This window comes from Sminthopsis crassicaudata, chromosome 3, assembly GCF_048593235.1.
Source record: "Sminthopsis crassicaudata isolate SCR6 chromosome 3, ASM4859323v1, whole genome shotgun sequence".
NCBI lineage: Eukaryota > Metazoa > Chordata > Mammalia > Dasyuromorphia > Dasyuridae > Sminthopsis > Sminthopsis crassicaudata.
The window spans coordinates 5,972,449-5,988,509 of NC_133619.1; the positions used below are offsets into that span (position 1 = coordinate 5,972,449).

The window sequence follows — 16,061 nt, forward strand, 5'->3', positions numbered from 1 at the left end:
AGTTTGCATTTCTTCTTTTGAAAACTTCACTTCGACCATAATATTCTGGTTTTTATCTATGCTCTCCTAGGATCATTCAGTTCTAATGGAGATTAATACTTATCTCACAGATTTGTTTTTTTTTTTTTTTCCTCCCCTACCCAGACCTAATATTTGAATATTTCAATAGATCTCTGCTTTTCCTTGAACACTCCAGTCTACCAACTGATCAATTAGTCTCTTCACCTCCCATACTGCCTCAGTCATTCATAGCAATGAGCATTTTTTGAGTATCACTATCACTCCAATCTCATTGTCTTGTATACTGGAAAGGCCTCTCTCTCTCTTCCAAAAACAAACAAAACAAACAATAATTCTTCTACCTCATCTTCTACTTCAATTTTCCCAAACATTTATAGGCTCTCCAGACATTGCCCCCTTCCCTTCCCTGTTCTACAAGGTCAGTCACTTTTAACTTAATGTCCTTTTTGTCCCTTCCACAATCTTAGCCTTATCCTTGGTCAGGGCATCTACATCCAACTTTCTCCTCTCAAATCCTTTATCCCTTGTATTGTTACTAGTCATAATTTCCTTGTCCTTCATTGTCACAGACTTTCTCTCTCTTCATAAGCCTGTTTCTATCTCTTTCTACATCATTTTGGAGCATAAAAACCTTCCCCGATGATCACTTAAGATAAAATGAAACAAAACAAACAAAAACCATTCAGTTGACCGGAGATTCTCTTAGGGTAGTATTCTGGATTTCTCTTTGCTTTTGTAGTCATATTCCTGCAGTCAGATTCAGTCATCTACATCCTTTGCTTCCAGTTCATCACTGTCCCTCACTTCTCAACCCCTTATGATCTGGCTTCTGACCTTGATTGAAATAGCCAGCAAAGGATCAGTGATCTCTAACTGTTGTTACCCTGATAGCTTTTTCTCAACCTTGTCCATCCACTCACAAGCCCCGCCTCCTTCTGGATATTCTCTGTCCTTAATTTCTGTAAGAAGGCTCCTCCTCCATGACTGCTCCTTCCCAGGCTCCTCTTCTGGGTCAATAAAACACTGACTACTAAATGCGAATGTCCCCTAAGGCATGGTCCTGAGACTTCCTCGCTCCAAGCTTTCTTGGTAATGGCCTCAAACTCCCCTGGATTCATTGAGCTTGATGATGATTTGCACACATGCATATATGGATGTAAAAATCAATATGGACACATATGCATGAGTACATATAGGAATGGAAATAGAAATAGATGTCCCAGAAGAGTTAGTGCAGTTTTAAGCTTACTTAATCTTACAGTAAAACTTCTGGAGAAAAAGTGCATGTGTGTGTGTGTGTGTGTGTGTGTGTGTGTGTGTGAGAGAGAGAGAGAGAGAGAGAGAGAGAGAGAGAGAGAGAGAGAGAGAGAGAGAGAGAGAGAGAGAGAGAGGTGTAGAGGTAAGTGGTACAGAGATTTAGAAATAAAGAGTCAAGTTTGAATCTTACTTTCAATATCTGCTAACTGGGCAACCTTTCTTCTCTGTTTGTATGTATGTTCCTTCCCAGGCTCCTGGGCTGACTCCATGGGGTCTTTGATTCACATCTCTGGTGTTTTCTTCAGCTCTTTCTTGAAGGGTTAAACCAGGAACCTCGACCATTCTGGGTTTCTCTCCCTGTCTGGGTCCAGCTGTGAGCTCCTCCAGAGGTCCCTGGTCACAGAGGAAGGAGATTTCTTCAGAGCATCTCTTCTGGATGTGGAGGAGAGGACCAGGACTCGGCCCCAATCATACAGTGACTGGGAGGCTCAGGGAATAGAGCATTAAATTCTGGCATCAGGAAGACACATGTTACCTGAAACAATCATCCACTGTTCGGCCTCCATTTTCTCATCTATAAAATGAGACTAGGAATGACATTTCCCTCCCAGGATTGTAGGAGGACCAAGAAGTAGAGATCCTACCCATAAAGAGCTTTGCCGGGGTTCCAGCCCAAGAGGAATATTAAACCAGGATCACAGATTTAGAGCTAGGAAGGACATGGAGAGCCCCTGCCACCCTTAAAGGTGACACTTGAAGAAGGCTGAGCTTCCCAGGGCTCAAACATAGCACACACACTCACACACTCACACATACAAATTCATACATTCATCACACACACATGAACATATCCATATATATATACGTTCACATACATACACACACACATACTCACTCATACTCTCACACATTATATATATTCATGTGGAATAGCTTTCTGGAGGACCTCGGGATCAGCCTTTAATCCTTGGTCTTAGTGGAAAAGTGATGAAGGCAGAAGAGCCACCACAAGGCTGGTCAAAGATGGAGTGTCTCATTTCCATCCTTCTCAGCCCTTACACACCTTAGTACAATTACATCATTACAGCACACTGAGCATGTGTGAACTAGAGAACCATGACATCACCATGCTAAGTACTAAGTATATATGGGAACCAGGGAGCCATCATCTCATCAGTTCCACTGAGCTAACACCTTGTTTCAAGTATACTTTTCCAGAGTTCCGGCCCTCTGCACACATATACTCACACACTCATACATTCATTCACACACATCCTCGCACTTTCACACACTCATCTACTCCCACACTCACTCTTTCACACATAGTCGTATACTTCTACTCATGGAGACCCACCATATTTATCTGTGAATCCCAACATACCCGGGATTTAAACCCATGCTCTCTGCAATCATACAATGGGAAGAAATGTGGGTCCAAATAGCACTTTTCATGCTTCCTGCCCTAACATGGACTAGTGTCTTGAGTCCCCATGTATGTAAAACAAGGAGGGTGGACCAGCTATAGGAACCTGGGAGAATCCATGAGACTCAGGAACAATGCTGGCCAAAGTCCCTTACACAACCCTATATATAGCTTCTGTTACTCTAGTGACTCAGATGCTTGGAGCAGGCTCATCCCTTCTTCAGTGTCTGGGTTAGAATCTCCCCATTGTGATCCAAGAGTTACTTTCCCTTCAATCTCCAGCTCAACCATATCATGGTGAGTGGGAGGACCTTAGCCCCATGACCGTTTTTCCTTCATGGGTAGGTCAACGTTGGGAAGGTGGCGAAGAGGCAGTAGAAGCTCTCAGCAATGTGAAGTTCTGGCTCCCCAGTAAAGAGGAATCTTCCCAACATCTCCTTCCCATTGCGTGCTTAGTTGGAGTTGAGTAATAAAAAATACAGAGAAGCCCGCTGATTTCTTCAAGATGAAAGAACTCATGGCTGAGTTAAGATGAGACTTTGACCGCATGGGTCTGTCTGTTGTGGGTTCAGTCACACCAGTCCTGGAGATGTGGTAGGGACTGCCAAGACCCTTATCCCATGTTCCTGTTTGACTCCTCTCAGGAAAACTGTCCTGCCGCTCACCGCTGGCCCTCCCTTGGCACTTGGACAGGTTCAGGATTAGTTTGGGTAGTTACCTAATTTTCTTCCCTTTCTAGACACACCCAAAAGTCTCTAAGCAACTCTTAAAAATAGTGAACGGAAATCTTAAGGTGGGGGAGTTTTCAGGAACGTCTTACAATTGCTCACCATGGCCTCTTGGACAGTCTCCGTGTCACTGGAAACCTACTCCAATCCTGCCTTCTGCTCTAATCCCCAGCCCTGATAACTGAATCTCTTTGTACTTAGCAGGGAACTAGACTACTCTATTACCTACAGTCTTCCATTTCAAATCCCTCCCCCTTCCCCATTAGAATGCAAGCTCCTTGAGCACAGAAAAGAGTGATTAAAAATGTATGACTCTAAAAGTAAGGAAATCTAGGTTCTAGATTTCTAGATTAGGTTCCACTTTGTACCTTAGTGACTTGTATTCTTAAAGCTTAACACTAGCTTTCTCAAGTCAGAGGCTCTTTATAAATATGTCTATATTAATTGATTCATGTTGGTATTACTAGGGAGCCATAGACAATTCTTAGCAGATTTGTGCTTTGGCTATAAGGCTAAAGGTAAATGGTCTCATAGATGGTAGTAGTCAGGATCACTTGCCCAGCAGATGGGCTATCCATTTGGAACTTCCAAAAATAATGCTGTTCTCTAACAGGGGAAGTACAAAAGAAAAGCAAGCAAGGGCCTTCTTCTATGGTCAATGTATTTCTTTATTGAAAGCATGTCCTGATGAGCAACAATGGCTTCTCATTTTTGCTCACCCCGAGCACACACAAGATTCAGAAAATATATATACTTTTTTGAAATAAAAAAATCCAGTATCACACTTATAAGTGGCTTGCTTTTTTTCTTCCAAAAACATATTAAAAATGGTATAAAAAAAGATGAGACATTTGAAACTTTTTTTTACAATAACCAACATAAAAATACAAAAATGAAAATAGTTTAACAAACTGTAATGATCGATGACATAGGGTCGTTAATCTTCCTCCCTCTTAACCTGTGCACAAACCAGAGGGGATGAGAAGACATTAAGAGACAAAAGACATAAATGCATTGCAGAATAAGGCGAAATTGTCCACCCATAGTCCCAGCACCAAAGAAATACCTTTGCCATAGTTGGAGTCCTTCCTTCAAAGGGCTAGCCCAACCTGAGTTTTCTTCAGTTTCTGGGTGTATGAAGATTCTCTTCCCCTCCCCCCAGAACCCTGCCCCCCACTTTGTCATTAGCACTTCCCAACTGCCAATTTGCCATGCTTCTGAACATACATATAAAAAAGGGAGAGAGAGAGAGAGAGAGAGAGAGAGAGAGAGAGAGAGAGAGAGAGAGAGAGAGAGAGAGAGAGAGAGAGAAGAGAAGAGAGAGAGAGAAGAGAGAGAGAGAAGAGAGAGAGAGAGAAGAGAGAGAGAGAGAGAGAGAGAGAGAGAGAGAGAGAGAGAGAGAGAGAGAGAGAGAGAGAGAGAGAGAGAGAGAGAGAGAGAGAGAGAGAGAGAGAGAGAGAGAGAGAGAGAGAGAGAGAGAGAGAGAGAGAGAGAGAGAGAGAGAGAGAGAGAGAGAGAGAGAGAGAGAGAGAGAGAGAGAGAGAGAGAGAGAGAGAGAGAGAGAGAGAGAGAGAGAGAGAGAGAGAGAGATTAGTCCCAAGTCCCTGTATCTGGGTCTAGCCTGGGTTAAAGCCAAACTCAAGATAAAGAGGGATGAAAGGGAACTTCTGGATTGGCTGTTCGGTTTCAACATGCCCAAAGAGCCAAGTCCTCTTTGAACTCTATGAGAATAGTTCTTGGAACTTAAGGAAGTCATTTCTCTTCCCTGAAATAACCAAGCGAAAACTTGGGTTCGTGTTTTCATAGCCACACATTTGGGGCCACAGTGCTCTATGGGGCACTTGAAATCTAGGACTCACTCTCCCTGATGTGTGAAAATCACTTTGACAATCATCGCCCGCCTATGGCCAGCCACCTCACATCAGGTAACAATGCACTTGAGGGCTGCAGAACTCAGGCACTCTATGGCCTTTCCCACCCCCCCTCAAAAAATACAAAAGAGGGTTTAATCTGTGGTTCTGGAAAGTCTACTATCCCAAGATGAAAAAAAATAATAATAAAAAGAAGCTAAAAAAAAACACATACATTTTTTCACAAGCACACAAAAGTATATACACTTTATACACAAACTTCCTCTGTTGTGTTTGGAATCTTGTATTTTTCTTTTTCTTTTTTTCTTTTTTTTTTTTTAAGTCAGTTTAATGTGCAGGGACAACTTAACTGTAAACCAAGAAAATGCACAACAGAGAGAAAGCTGTAGCTGAGATTAATAGAGAAAGATGGGTTTTTAAAGTTCACCTTGCCCCATAAAATGAAGTGCTAAAGAGCCACTTCAGAAATGGTGTTGGTGGAGGCAGAGCCTTATCTCATAAGGTGGAGGTCAGTCTTGTTGAGCCTCTTTCTTGGAAGAACATTGGAAGAAAGACTGAGTGCTTAGCCATTGCTTAATTGCTTTTTTAAGCTTTTGCTGATTCAGAATCAGAGGGAAAATTCAAGAGATTCTTATGGATATAATATGTTGTCATGAAATCACGAAAGCAAGGCCATCTTGTGGGAAAAGTATTTAAAAAAAAGCCAGGACAGATACTCTGAAGAACAAGTTTCAATGGGCCTAGGAAAGCTTTGTTCCTGATCAGAAGGGGTCCAGAACATTGAACGAAAGAACGGACATATCTGTCCACATCCTAGGCAGCAGGTTATCAGCACTTCTAGGACATCTCCAAGGAGAATGATTGACTCTCTGCTTTATGGCTCAGCAGACAATAGGACTGTCTCTTCCTAGGGAGCTCTGCTGAACTCCCTTTAAAAGGATTCTTCCCAAACCTACCTGGTAGGTCCTGAGAAAATGTCACCAGTGATGATCCATCCCTCCCTGTCAGGGAGTAAAATCTGGGGTTAGTATTAAATGGATGCATCATTTAGGGAAATGAGAGCCATTCTAAAACTGATTTACAGATGAAAATTCTGAGCTCAAGACTTTCTTAAACACTTTTCTAATAAGGAACAAGAAAAAAAGGTGAATTGTGTGCAGCCTGAGGTGGATGCTGGGAAATTTAATCTCTGAATACTGCTCCCATCAGAGAAGACCAGATTGATAAAGATGGTGGCAGTAAGGCACTGGGTGAATGGGTAGGTGTCTTGAGAGAAAATAATTCAAAATGAATGTCAACTGGGTATGTTGGAATGAGTCTGGTCATGTTTTGGTCCTCCCAGAAACATATCCTGTTTCCATGAAGCATCTTTTTAAAAATTTCTCTATTATCGGAAATAAGTTGAATTTGCCTGAAAATTTTCCCTACATACCTAAAGATGTTTATGCTTCAAAGAAAGATCTCTTTCCTTAGAACTGGACAGACTATGGACTAAACAATCGCTGCCAAGACTTGTGGCTGCCAGGGATGGGGTTAGTTAACTTTTCAGATGTCCCCACTATCTGTGTAATCTCAGTTTGTAAAGCCCCCAAATAAAACCCCCTCAAACCTCATGGGGCCTTAGCAGGACATTTAAGCAACAGGGTCAAAACGAAGATCTAAGTCTCAGCTGCTCACTGGTTTATCATTTTGGTTTATCAATTATCACTGAAGATGGAGAAGAGCCATCCAGAAAGGATTTTTAGGAAGGAAAAATAAAAGAAGGAAAAAAATGATTCATTAAGTGCAACGAAATTTCCTTTCCTTTAAATTATGACCACAACATCTCCTCCCCCCACCCAAATATATATATACATATATATAATATACTGTATATTTATATAGCATCTTGAATCAAAAACTCAATTACAACCAAGAATAGCATTTAGGTAAAAACGACTGTGCTAAGAGGGTCTAGGAAAAAAATTCCAAGAACCAAAAAGCAACAATAACATAGACTCCCTCTTCCTCCCACCCATGCCATCCTCCTTCCTCTGATGGCCAGAGAACAGAGGCCTGGAACCCGGAATAAACGTGGACCCAAAGGCTGGGCAGGGGTGACTACCATGTTAATGCAAGCAGTGGCTTTCTTCCTCTGGAGATGAGATCAGATAAGGGAGAAGAGGCTGACTTAAGGGAGCGCTTGGAGATTCAGTATTGCAGCAGGGGTGGGGAAGCTGGGAGGAGAGGTTGGGTAGAAGGAGAGCAGGCAGGGGGCTGCTCCAGGCATCAGTCACTCCCCCTCCTCCTTAATGCGCTGTTGCTTGTTGCGACGAGCATCCATGTCAAAGTTGAAATCATTCCAGTCTTCCCGGGGAGGGAAGGAGATGGTCTGGCGGAGTGTGAAGCGGACGGCATCGATGACCCGCTCACCCCGTGTCTCACTGGAGCCCACACTGACAGTGGAGGAGCCGCTGGGGGTCCGAAGCAAGTGGGGAGGTGAGGAGAAGTCATGGAGCTGTCGGTGGTCCAGGATCCCCTTCCAGATGGCATGTCGGAACTGCTCTGGGATCTTTAAACTTGCCAGATCCTACCAGGGAAAGGAGCAAATTGGTAAATTGAACCATCATAGACTTCAAACAGTGTTGGACTTTTGTTATGGGCCAGAACTCTGAACTTAAAACAAAAATACTAAGTCAGTGGAATTGATAGAGACAATAGTTATCTGATTTAGCATGGTTCAGTATGATTGATGTTAGGGGCCAGAACTTGAAACAAGGTACTAAGTGGAATTGAGGAGACAATGGTTAAATCTAGTTTAGCACTGATTTAATCCTACAACAAATAATGGTTTCCTAGTGATGTAATGATTGGTGTATACTCAGTGTGGGGCATATAAGCTAGAAGCTCCCAGGGCCACAAGAGACAATCACACTAGAAGCTCCCGGAGGCTGAGACAGATTCATTCCATCATCCACCTTTGTGGTAGTTGCACTCAAATATTTAGGAGGGCAGGTGGAGGGGAAGGTGGGAGAGAGAAATTAGTCCAATTCCCTCTCACTTTAAAAATATGCAGAATGCCAGACACACTTGATCTTATTTTGCAGATGAGCCTCTGTGAAGCTCAGAAACATTATGATGAACATTTCCCAGGGTCATATATTTCAGGTGTGCCAGAGCCAGGATTCAGATTATTCAAACTCCATGCTTTAGTTGTGCTTCTCAAACTGCACGGCAAGGAACCAGATAGTGGTCCTCTCCCTTTTTAAGTGAACTTTAAGCTGCTTTCTCCCTGAGTAGTAAAATAATAATTTTAGAGCATTTTACTACATACTTCTGCCAAAGATTTGTCATCTGTCATAGTTTGCTTGTAAACTCAAAGGTATAGTAGAACTATTATACTCAGAGTCCTGAGTATAATAAAAAAGAGAATTTTTATTCCACTTTTCTTTGTGCTCATCCCCTCCCATCATATGTAAATCAGATCTCTCTGCCAACACAGGTGCCTACTTTTTTAAAAGGTCCAAATTGACTTGAAAATTTTTAAAAAGTGGAAGTGAATGGAGGGAGGTATCAAATTAGACTCTTCTTACAATCCCCTTCTAATCCCTACACCCTTTCCCAACAGCCAAAGACTTAGGCAGTTTTGGAAAGGGAAAGATGACAATACAAAGAGTTTGGAGAGATGTGCAATCCAATTCCAACTCTGATACCAATTAGCAGTGTGATTTAGCCTTTTTTATTGTCTAGTTATTTTCAATGCTGTCTAATTCTTTTATGACCTATTTTGGGGTTTTCTTGGTGGATAGTGGAGCCATTTGCTATTTCCTTCTCTAGCTCATTTTACAGATGAGAAACCTGAGGCAAATAGGATTAAGTGACTTGCTCAGGGTCATGTAGCTAATAAGAATTAAGAATGAATTTCAACTCATCACCTTCTGACCCCAGAACTGGCACTCTATCCATTGCACTACCTAGCTTCCCTAGTGCCTCAGTTTCCTTGATTATAAAATGGACATGATAGCCCCAGGTTTGTTGTGAAGATCAAATGAGATATTTGTGAAGTGTTCAGCACATAGTAGGTGCTTACTAATGTTTATTCCTTTCTTCTTCCTGCCTCATCATAATCCAGATTTAGAGCTGGAAAAGGTCTTAGGAGTCATATAATCAGGCTACTTATATCAGGGAGGATTTGTTTAAAATCACCTTATTCTTGGACATAAATTCAAGGCAAGTACAAATGCAGCTGAGACTTGCTGCCCAAGTTCAAACTTTCATTTTTTTTTTTTAACCTTCATCTCCACTTCCTCTATCAGCAAGCAGCAGCCAAAGTTGACTTGCTTGGTGCCTCCAGACTTTCTTTTAGAAGAAGGAGCTTTTTGAATGTCAAGTTTGGGGATAAGAAGCCAGAGATTTACTTTGCTTTTAAAGCAGTGTCTGAATACGGACCTTCAGCTTTGCTCTTCCTTGGGGTCTGGTGGGCAAGGAAACAAAGGCAGCTTTCCCTGCAGAGAACCATGAGACCTGGACAGCCAACCTCCCAGGAAGGACCCTAGGCCACAAAGCTGCAACCCGGCAAGGGGCAAAGAAGCCAAGGAAGAGAAACCAGAGAGAGCAAGGCAGCTGCCCCCCACCCAGCATCCCTTTAAGTGCTTTATTTTGATTTGAAAAAGTCAAAGCCTTCTGCGAGGAGCCCAGCATGGCTGAATAGCCTTAAAGCAAGATCTATATCATAGCAAGCAGCAGGGGGCAGGGGAAAACAGCTCTGACCCTGGGAACCCTTTCCTCAGCCTAATGTCCAGCTGTTCTCTCTCTCTGTCTCTCTGTGTGTGTCTCTCTGTGTCTCTCTTTCTGTCTCTTGTGTATGTGTGTGTGTCTGTCTCTGTCTCTGTCTCTCTGTTTCCAACTCTCTCTCCCTCGCTCTCCTTGACCTCAATATTGGGGTGGAAACCTTCCTACTGCTCAATGCTCCACGAGGGAAGGTTCCATTTTAATTTTTGGGGTATCCTCATGTCCAAATGCATGTAAGAGATGCTAAAATAAAGCTAATTCATTGAATGCTTAGAAAAGGGCTCAAGTTCCTTTGGGAATATATGTTCCATGAGGATGGGGAGCGTAGCTTTCTATTTTCCTATTACAATACTCTTGTGTACAAAAGGAACATGGTGAATGGTTATGGGTCAAGGGGGATTGGCTGCTGGGCCACTGATAGGCAAAGCATGGGCTGTGAGCTTTCCTACATCAAAGTGGAGTTGCCAGTTTGAGGCTTGCAGTCAAAGAACCTGGGTTCAAATCCTGCCTTTCCTGCTAATCAGGCATTTGTTGATCCTCAGTCTACTTTTCTGTAAAAGTGGAACAATAATCCTACTCTACAGAGCTGTCTTGATTGAAACATTATGCAGTGGGGCAGCTAGGTGGCGCAGTGGATGGAGCACCAGCCCTGAAATCAGGAGGACTTGAGTTCAAATCTGATGTCAGACACTTAATATTTCCTAGCTGTGTGACCCTGGGCAAGTCACTTGACCCTAATTGCCTCACCAAAAAAAAGAAAAAAATACTATGCAGTGTACTGGAGAAGTCTGAAAGCTCGCTACTTGTGTGAGCCTGTATTATTTGTTATAATTTCTGATTCAATAGACAAGCTCCATGAAAAAGTGGAGGCTCTGATCCCCAGGACACAGTGATAAGTGTCGGAGGGCGGGACAGGAAAGAGAACTGAGAGGGAAGTCTAAGTTACTTACATCCATGGAGTAATGCTCAATCTGATAGATGGTGGTCAGCCCTTGGGTCGTGAAATAGTCCAGACAGGATGAGCAGCCCAACCTCGCTAAAAAACTGCAGGGGAGAGGGGGAGGAAGGAGGAATCAGAAAACGAGAGTTCACCCCGACTGCTCCAGCCAGCAAAGGGGACCCCGACCATCTACCCTCTGGGGACTGCTCTGGTGGTGAGGGGGCAGAAGAAGCGGGAGGTGGAAGCCAGTCAATGACTGTGGACGCCATTCTGGCCCAGGCCAATGGGCACCGAGGTTGAGTAGTGTGCCTGATCTTCCATGGAGTGAGCCTTCTGGGAAAACTGCTCCTCTCCAGAGGAGGGTTTGCCAGTAAGAGAGACCCCGTGGCAGCCTCGAACGAGGCAACAACCCGGCCAGCGCTTTCATTCTGCCCCTCTCCCTACGGGATGGAGAGGTAGCGTACGGCAATGGAGAGAGCGAGCGGCTGACCTCAGAGCTGTGAAGATCCATCTCCCACCTGTTCTGGCTGTGTGACATTCAGTCAGCTACCTGGCCTCTCAATGCTCTAAGCAGCCTTCTTGAATAGAGGGCATGTCCTGCTCTAGGAGTTCCTTATCTAAATGAGGTCCACTCTCTTCTCCCGGCCTCCCATACAGCCCGTCCCCAACGGCCTTAGTGCTGTGAGTAGTGAGGGTGGATGGAAAGGAAAGGGAGCAAGGCAGCAGGGGGAAATCAATGCCCTTTCAGGAAGCCCGTCCCCAGCTGCAGACTGACCATGTGGACGTGGGGAGGGGGCAGTGGGAGGGGGAAGAGGACACAGGGGGAGGGCTGGAGAAGCCACAGCTACAGATCCGCTCCATCCATTCATTCATCCCAAATGCTTGCTGAGTGAAGCAATGGAATGGCCACATGGATCTGTGGGGAGAGTCCATCGGAAGCTGTCCCTCTCCTTCCCAGGCTTCTCAGCTGACTGGCCGCTTCCCTAGCAGAAGCATCCCTTGGTTGACTCCAGTCTGTCCTGTCTACCTCTTGTCTGTGCAGAGTGGTTTGTGGGCGTCTCCGCCAGTCTTTGTTTCCCCAGCACAGCCCGAACCACAGAAAGCACGTCAGAAGCACCTGAGATTGCTGACAGCCCCAAGTCCCACCCTTTTAAAACAGGGCTGGGAGGGTTTCTTCTAATTGATCTCTCCCAGATGTTAAGAGGCAGACTCAGGGAGGTGACTAGAACACAGCAGACGCTTAATAAATGCTTCTTGATTGGCCAACCAGCACAACTGCCTCATTAGATCTAAGCCCATGGATTTGATGCTTCAGCTCAGCCCCCTATAGTCCCCCAGGGATGTCTGGGTACTCACCTGACGATGCTACAGTCGGTGGGGTACGGAGGAGGCGGTGTGCAGTGGGATGTGGATGGCATGGAAAGGGTGGGGGGCAGAGCCTGCGTTGGGCTGAGTCCGTTCATATCTCCAGCCATCGGCATGTGAGTGCCCATCATTGGAACTGGTCAAGAAAAAAGAGGAAGATGCAAAGAAAGATTTATTAGTCTGGTTCTAGACATCCTTCCCTTTCTTCCTTACTTGACAGGTGAGGAAACTGAGACCTGAGGAAGGAAAGTAAGTTAGGTCATAGCTCCGGGAGGAACTTCCTCCTCATAAGGGAGGAGAAGGGGATGCACATTCATAGAGCACCTACTGTGTGCCAGGGAAGCACTTTTCACAAATATTATCTGATAACACTCGGCACACATATTATTTACCACATAAACCATCTAGGCCATCTCTTTCACTGTAGAGGAAACGGAGTCCCAGAATCCCATGTATAATAAGCATAGGAGGCAGAATTGGAACCCAGGTCCTCCAATTGTGTTCCTTCCCCCTCCCAACATCCCGACTGCCTCAAATCTCAGGCCCCACTCTGGTGAAATGCCCTGGGGAACCCAACAGCATCTTTGGCTAGGTCTTGGGGTAGGCCAGAGACTGCTAGAACTTTTCCTGCCAGACGACGTAATGAGTCAGGAGGGAAGTGAGCCTCCCCATAAGAGCAGAGAGTTTAAGTCACAGATTTAGGGGTAATAGAACCTGAGAGGTCTTCCCCCGACTCTCATTTCCAAGAGGAGCAAACTGAGACCCAGCAGAGTTGTGTCTGAGATAGGATTTGCCCACTTCAAATCATCTGCTCTCTCCCCTGCTCCCTGCTGCCTAGAACGCTGGAGCTGGGGAGCCTGGAGCTCAAAACCCCCCATTTTTCAGAAAGGAAACTAAGGGATAGGATGCTTAGGAGATGGAGGGTTTGGAATTTGGAATGAGAGATCCCCAGTGTGAATCCTCCCTCCACGTTTTTGTATCTGTAGGAGCCTGGGCAAATCCCAGCCTCAGGACTTCCTACAAAATGAAAGGCCTGGACAAGACCTCAGCCTCATTCAGCCCACAGTGGATCAGCCTGTCTCCTCTTTCCTTGGGATGGGGGGTACCGTGAGATCCTTGTGTGTCCAGTGCCACATGCCCGTCAAAGGGGTTAGGATGGTAGTATCTGTGGCACCTGCTTCCCTATTCACCATCTCTCTCCTATGGGAGCTCACGCTTTCCTCCAATACTTTTCCCGCTCCAGCAGAGCATCCTGGGTAAGCTAACGCAGTGGGATGGACCCCCTTGATCCCTCAGCACATATATCCAGGGCCCACTTTCCTTCTGTCCATCTGTGAGGTGAGGACTGAAGGAAGCTGAGATTGTGGCAATGCTGAGTATTCAACAAAGCAGGGAACTCAGAGAGAGGCTAGCCCAAGTCAGACAAGTGGCTTTTCATGACAGCTTGACTTAGGTCCCAGGTGCCCTGGGTCCCAGGCCTCTTTCTGTATGAAGCTACCTCCAGATATCCTTTGATTCTTCCTCCAGTCCCTTCCAACATGGCTAAATTTCTTCCCCAGTCCTCTCCGATCCCAAAGGGCCTGCCCTGAGGTGAGCCTTTGGATCGGGGCATCTAACAATGACGGTGCCTTTTCTGGTTCCAGGGGACTAAGCTGCCTAAACAATGGAAAGCTCCCTTATATCCAGAGCCTTGGACTGGTTTCCTCTGAGGGATTTAGGACAAAACACAGAAAAGCAACAACAGGATGAGAATGAAGATGGGTCCTGAGGACAGAGTGGTCCAAGTGGACTCCAGAATACCTGGGCTCTCTCATAGTTAGCAGTACTATGAGCCTAGGCGAGTCATTTGTCCTCTGTGCCTCAGTTTCCTCCCTATAAAATGAGATAGGACTAGATTACCCTTAAGGTCAATTCCATGTCTAAATCATGATGACCATAAGACTTAAGGAATTAAGTGGATGCCATCAATGATGATGGGAGGAATATCCACGGATGAGTCCTTCAGAATGGACGGCCTCCTACAGCATCCAGCTCTCTCAGTCCTTGATTTTGGCCCCTTACCGATATTCCCCCCCCCAGAATCCTTCTGCAGACAACAGCCCAGTGGGTTCCAAATGAAGGCAAAAGGAAGACTTACTGTTGGCCCCCATGCCATCGGGAATGGCCGTTGGGGTGAGAGCATTGCGCTGCTGAGGATTAATGAGCTGGCTGACGGAAGGGAGTTTGTTGATGCTGTTCATCTTGCTCAGAGGTGGGGAGCTGGTGCCGTAGGAGTTTTGTGACTGCATCGAGGTCCTGGAATAGAAATGTTTGCATGAAGGGAGGCAAGAGAGAAGACCCAAGGGGAGGGGGAGGAGAGAAAAACTGAACCAGGCCCTGCCCTATCCTGAGGAGTTCAGCTGGCTGGCGGGATGGGGTTTGGGCCTGAGTGCCATTCTGGGCTTGGAATGAGAGAAAACAAATCAGCCAAATCCCGTCTGGAAGTATACCTCTGATAAGGAAGTTGGGGGCTACTAGAAAAAAGCCGGGGGGGCATCCCAATGCATTTTTCTGGTTTCCTGTTGGCGTCCCTGACAGACTCAGAACATAGCATTCATCTATTCTCAATTTGCCCTAAATCCTTCCCATCAGTTGTTTTCTTTTTTTATCCTCCTCTCTTTTATCGCCTCTAAAATTAACCAAAACCCAAAATGTGATGGAAGCAATGGGGTCACATACAATTAGGATTGACCCAAAGGTTTGAGTGCCGTCCCCCAACTTGGCCCTTCCATCGGGAGCTTCTTGCACAATCTGCAGCAATGGCTGGAGAGGCTTTCCCTTTGGGCACGTGGCAACACTTTCTGTTGCCTTGAGGAGGTTCTACCTGGAAATCCAACTTTCTCGGGTGCCAGGCTCTAGGACCTTAAAAAAATCATTCTTCCCAACAGAATGGCTGCCAGGGAGGGAGATAAAGAAGTCAAGCTATGACAAATAAGAGTTTTAATACCTGCCCACCTACCCCACTTATTGCCAGCGTTGGCTCTGCATTGAACTATTGGTGAGCAAAGCTGTGCATTGGGTCCCTATAAGAGAAGGGACCTCAGAGTCTGACTAGTTCAGCTTCTTATTTTCCAGGTAGATAAAGGAACGGAGTGGCAGTTGCAGGGATCGGCAGTCCGAATTTGAACCCAGTGCCATTTCCATAGTACCATACATTGCATAGGTTGCTCAGTACTGGTAAGAGATAATGAGTGTTATTTGGCTTTTCTTGTTCTTTAACTGTATAGATAATAACGGTTTCCGCTAGGACCTGACAAAGACATAAGTCTCTAGCAGATGTTTTTAACTTTTTTTAAATGGATCTCTTGGACAGTCAGATTTGCTGCTGTTCAGTTTTTCAGTCAGGTCTAACTCTTCATGATGCCATGGACTTATCCAAGGTACTGGAGTAGTTTATTCATAATTGAAGGAAATGCCAACTGTCAATGGGAGGTTAGTGAAAAATAATGGTCTTTTCCCCTCTCCCGACTTCACAGATCTTGAAATCTTTTCCCACATCCATGAATGCATACATGTGTACAGCTAAATGGGAGCCCCTTGTGCCTGAAAAGCAAGCTGGCTTTTTGGCTCAGAGGACGGTCTTGAAGATCTGGATTTGACTCAGAGACCTAGTCACCAGTGAGCTGACGTTCTAGGTAATTTTCTCT

At 45.1% G+C, this 16,061-nt stretch overlaps 1 protein-coding gene across 5 annotated transcripts in view; it reads right to left on the bottom strand.

Annotated features, from left to right (window-relative positions):
- Positions 1–5,172: 5,172 nt before the first annotated feature.
- The window catches only part of TP63 (tumor protein p63), a 222,072-nt gene continuing 211,183 nt past the window's right edge, over positions 5,173–16,061 (bottom strand). For all 5 annotated transcript variants that reach the window (XM_074297878.1, XM_074297880.1, XM_074297881.1 and 2 more), the window contains 4 exons: positions 14,513–14,670; positions 12,367–12,511; positions 11,021–11,114; positions 5,173–7,869 (listed from right to left, as the gene is read on the bottom strand). In XM_074297878.1, coding sequence (XP_074153979.1) covers positions 7,573–7,869; positions 11,021–11,114; positions 12,367–12,511; positions 14,513–14,670 — 694 coding nt within the window. In that variant the 3' untranslated portion in view covers positions 5,173–7,572. The remainder of the gene's footprint in view (positions 7,870–11,020; positions 11,115–12,366; positions 12,512–14,512; positions 14,671–16,061) is intronic.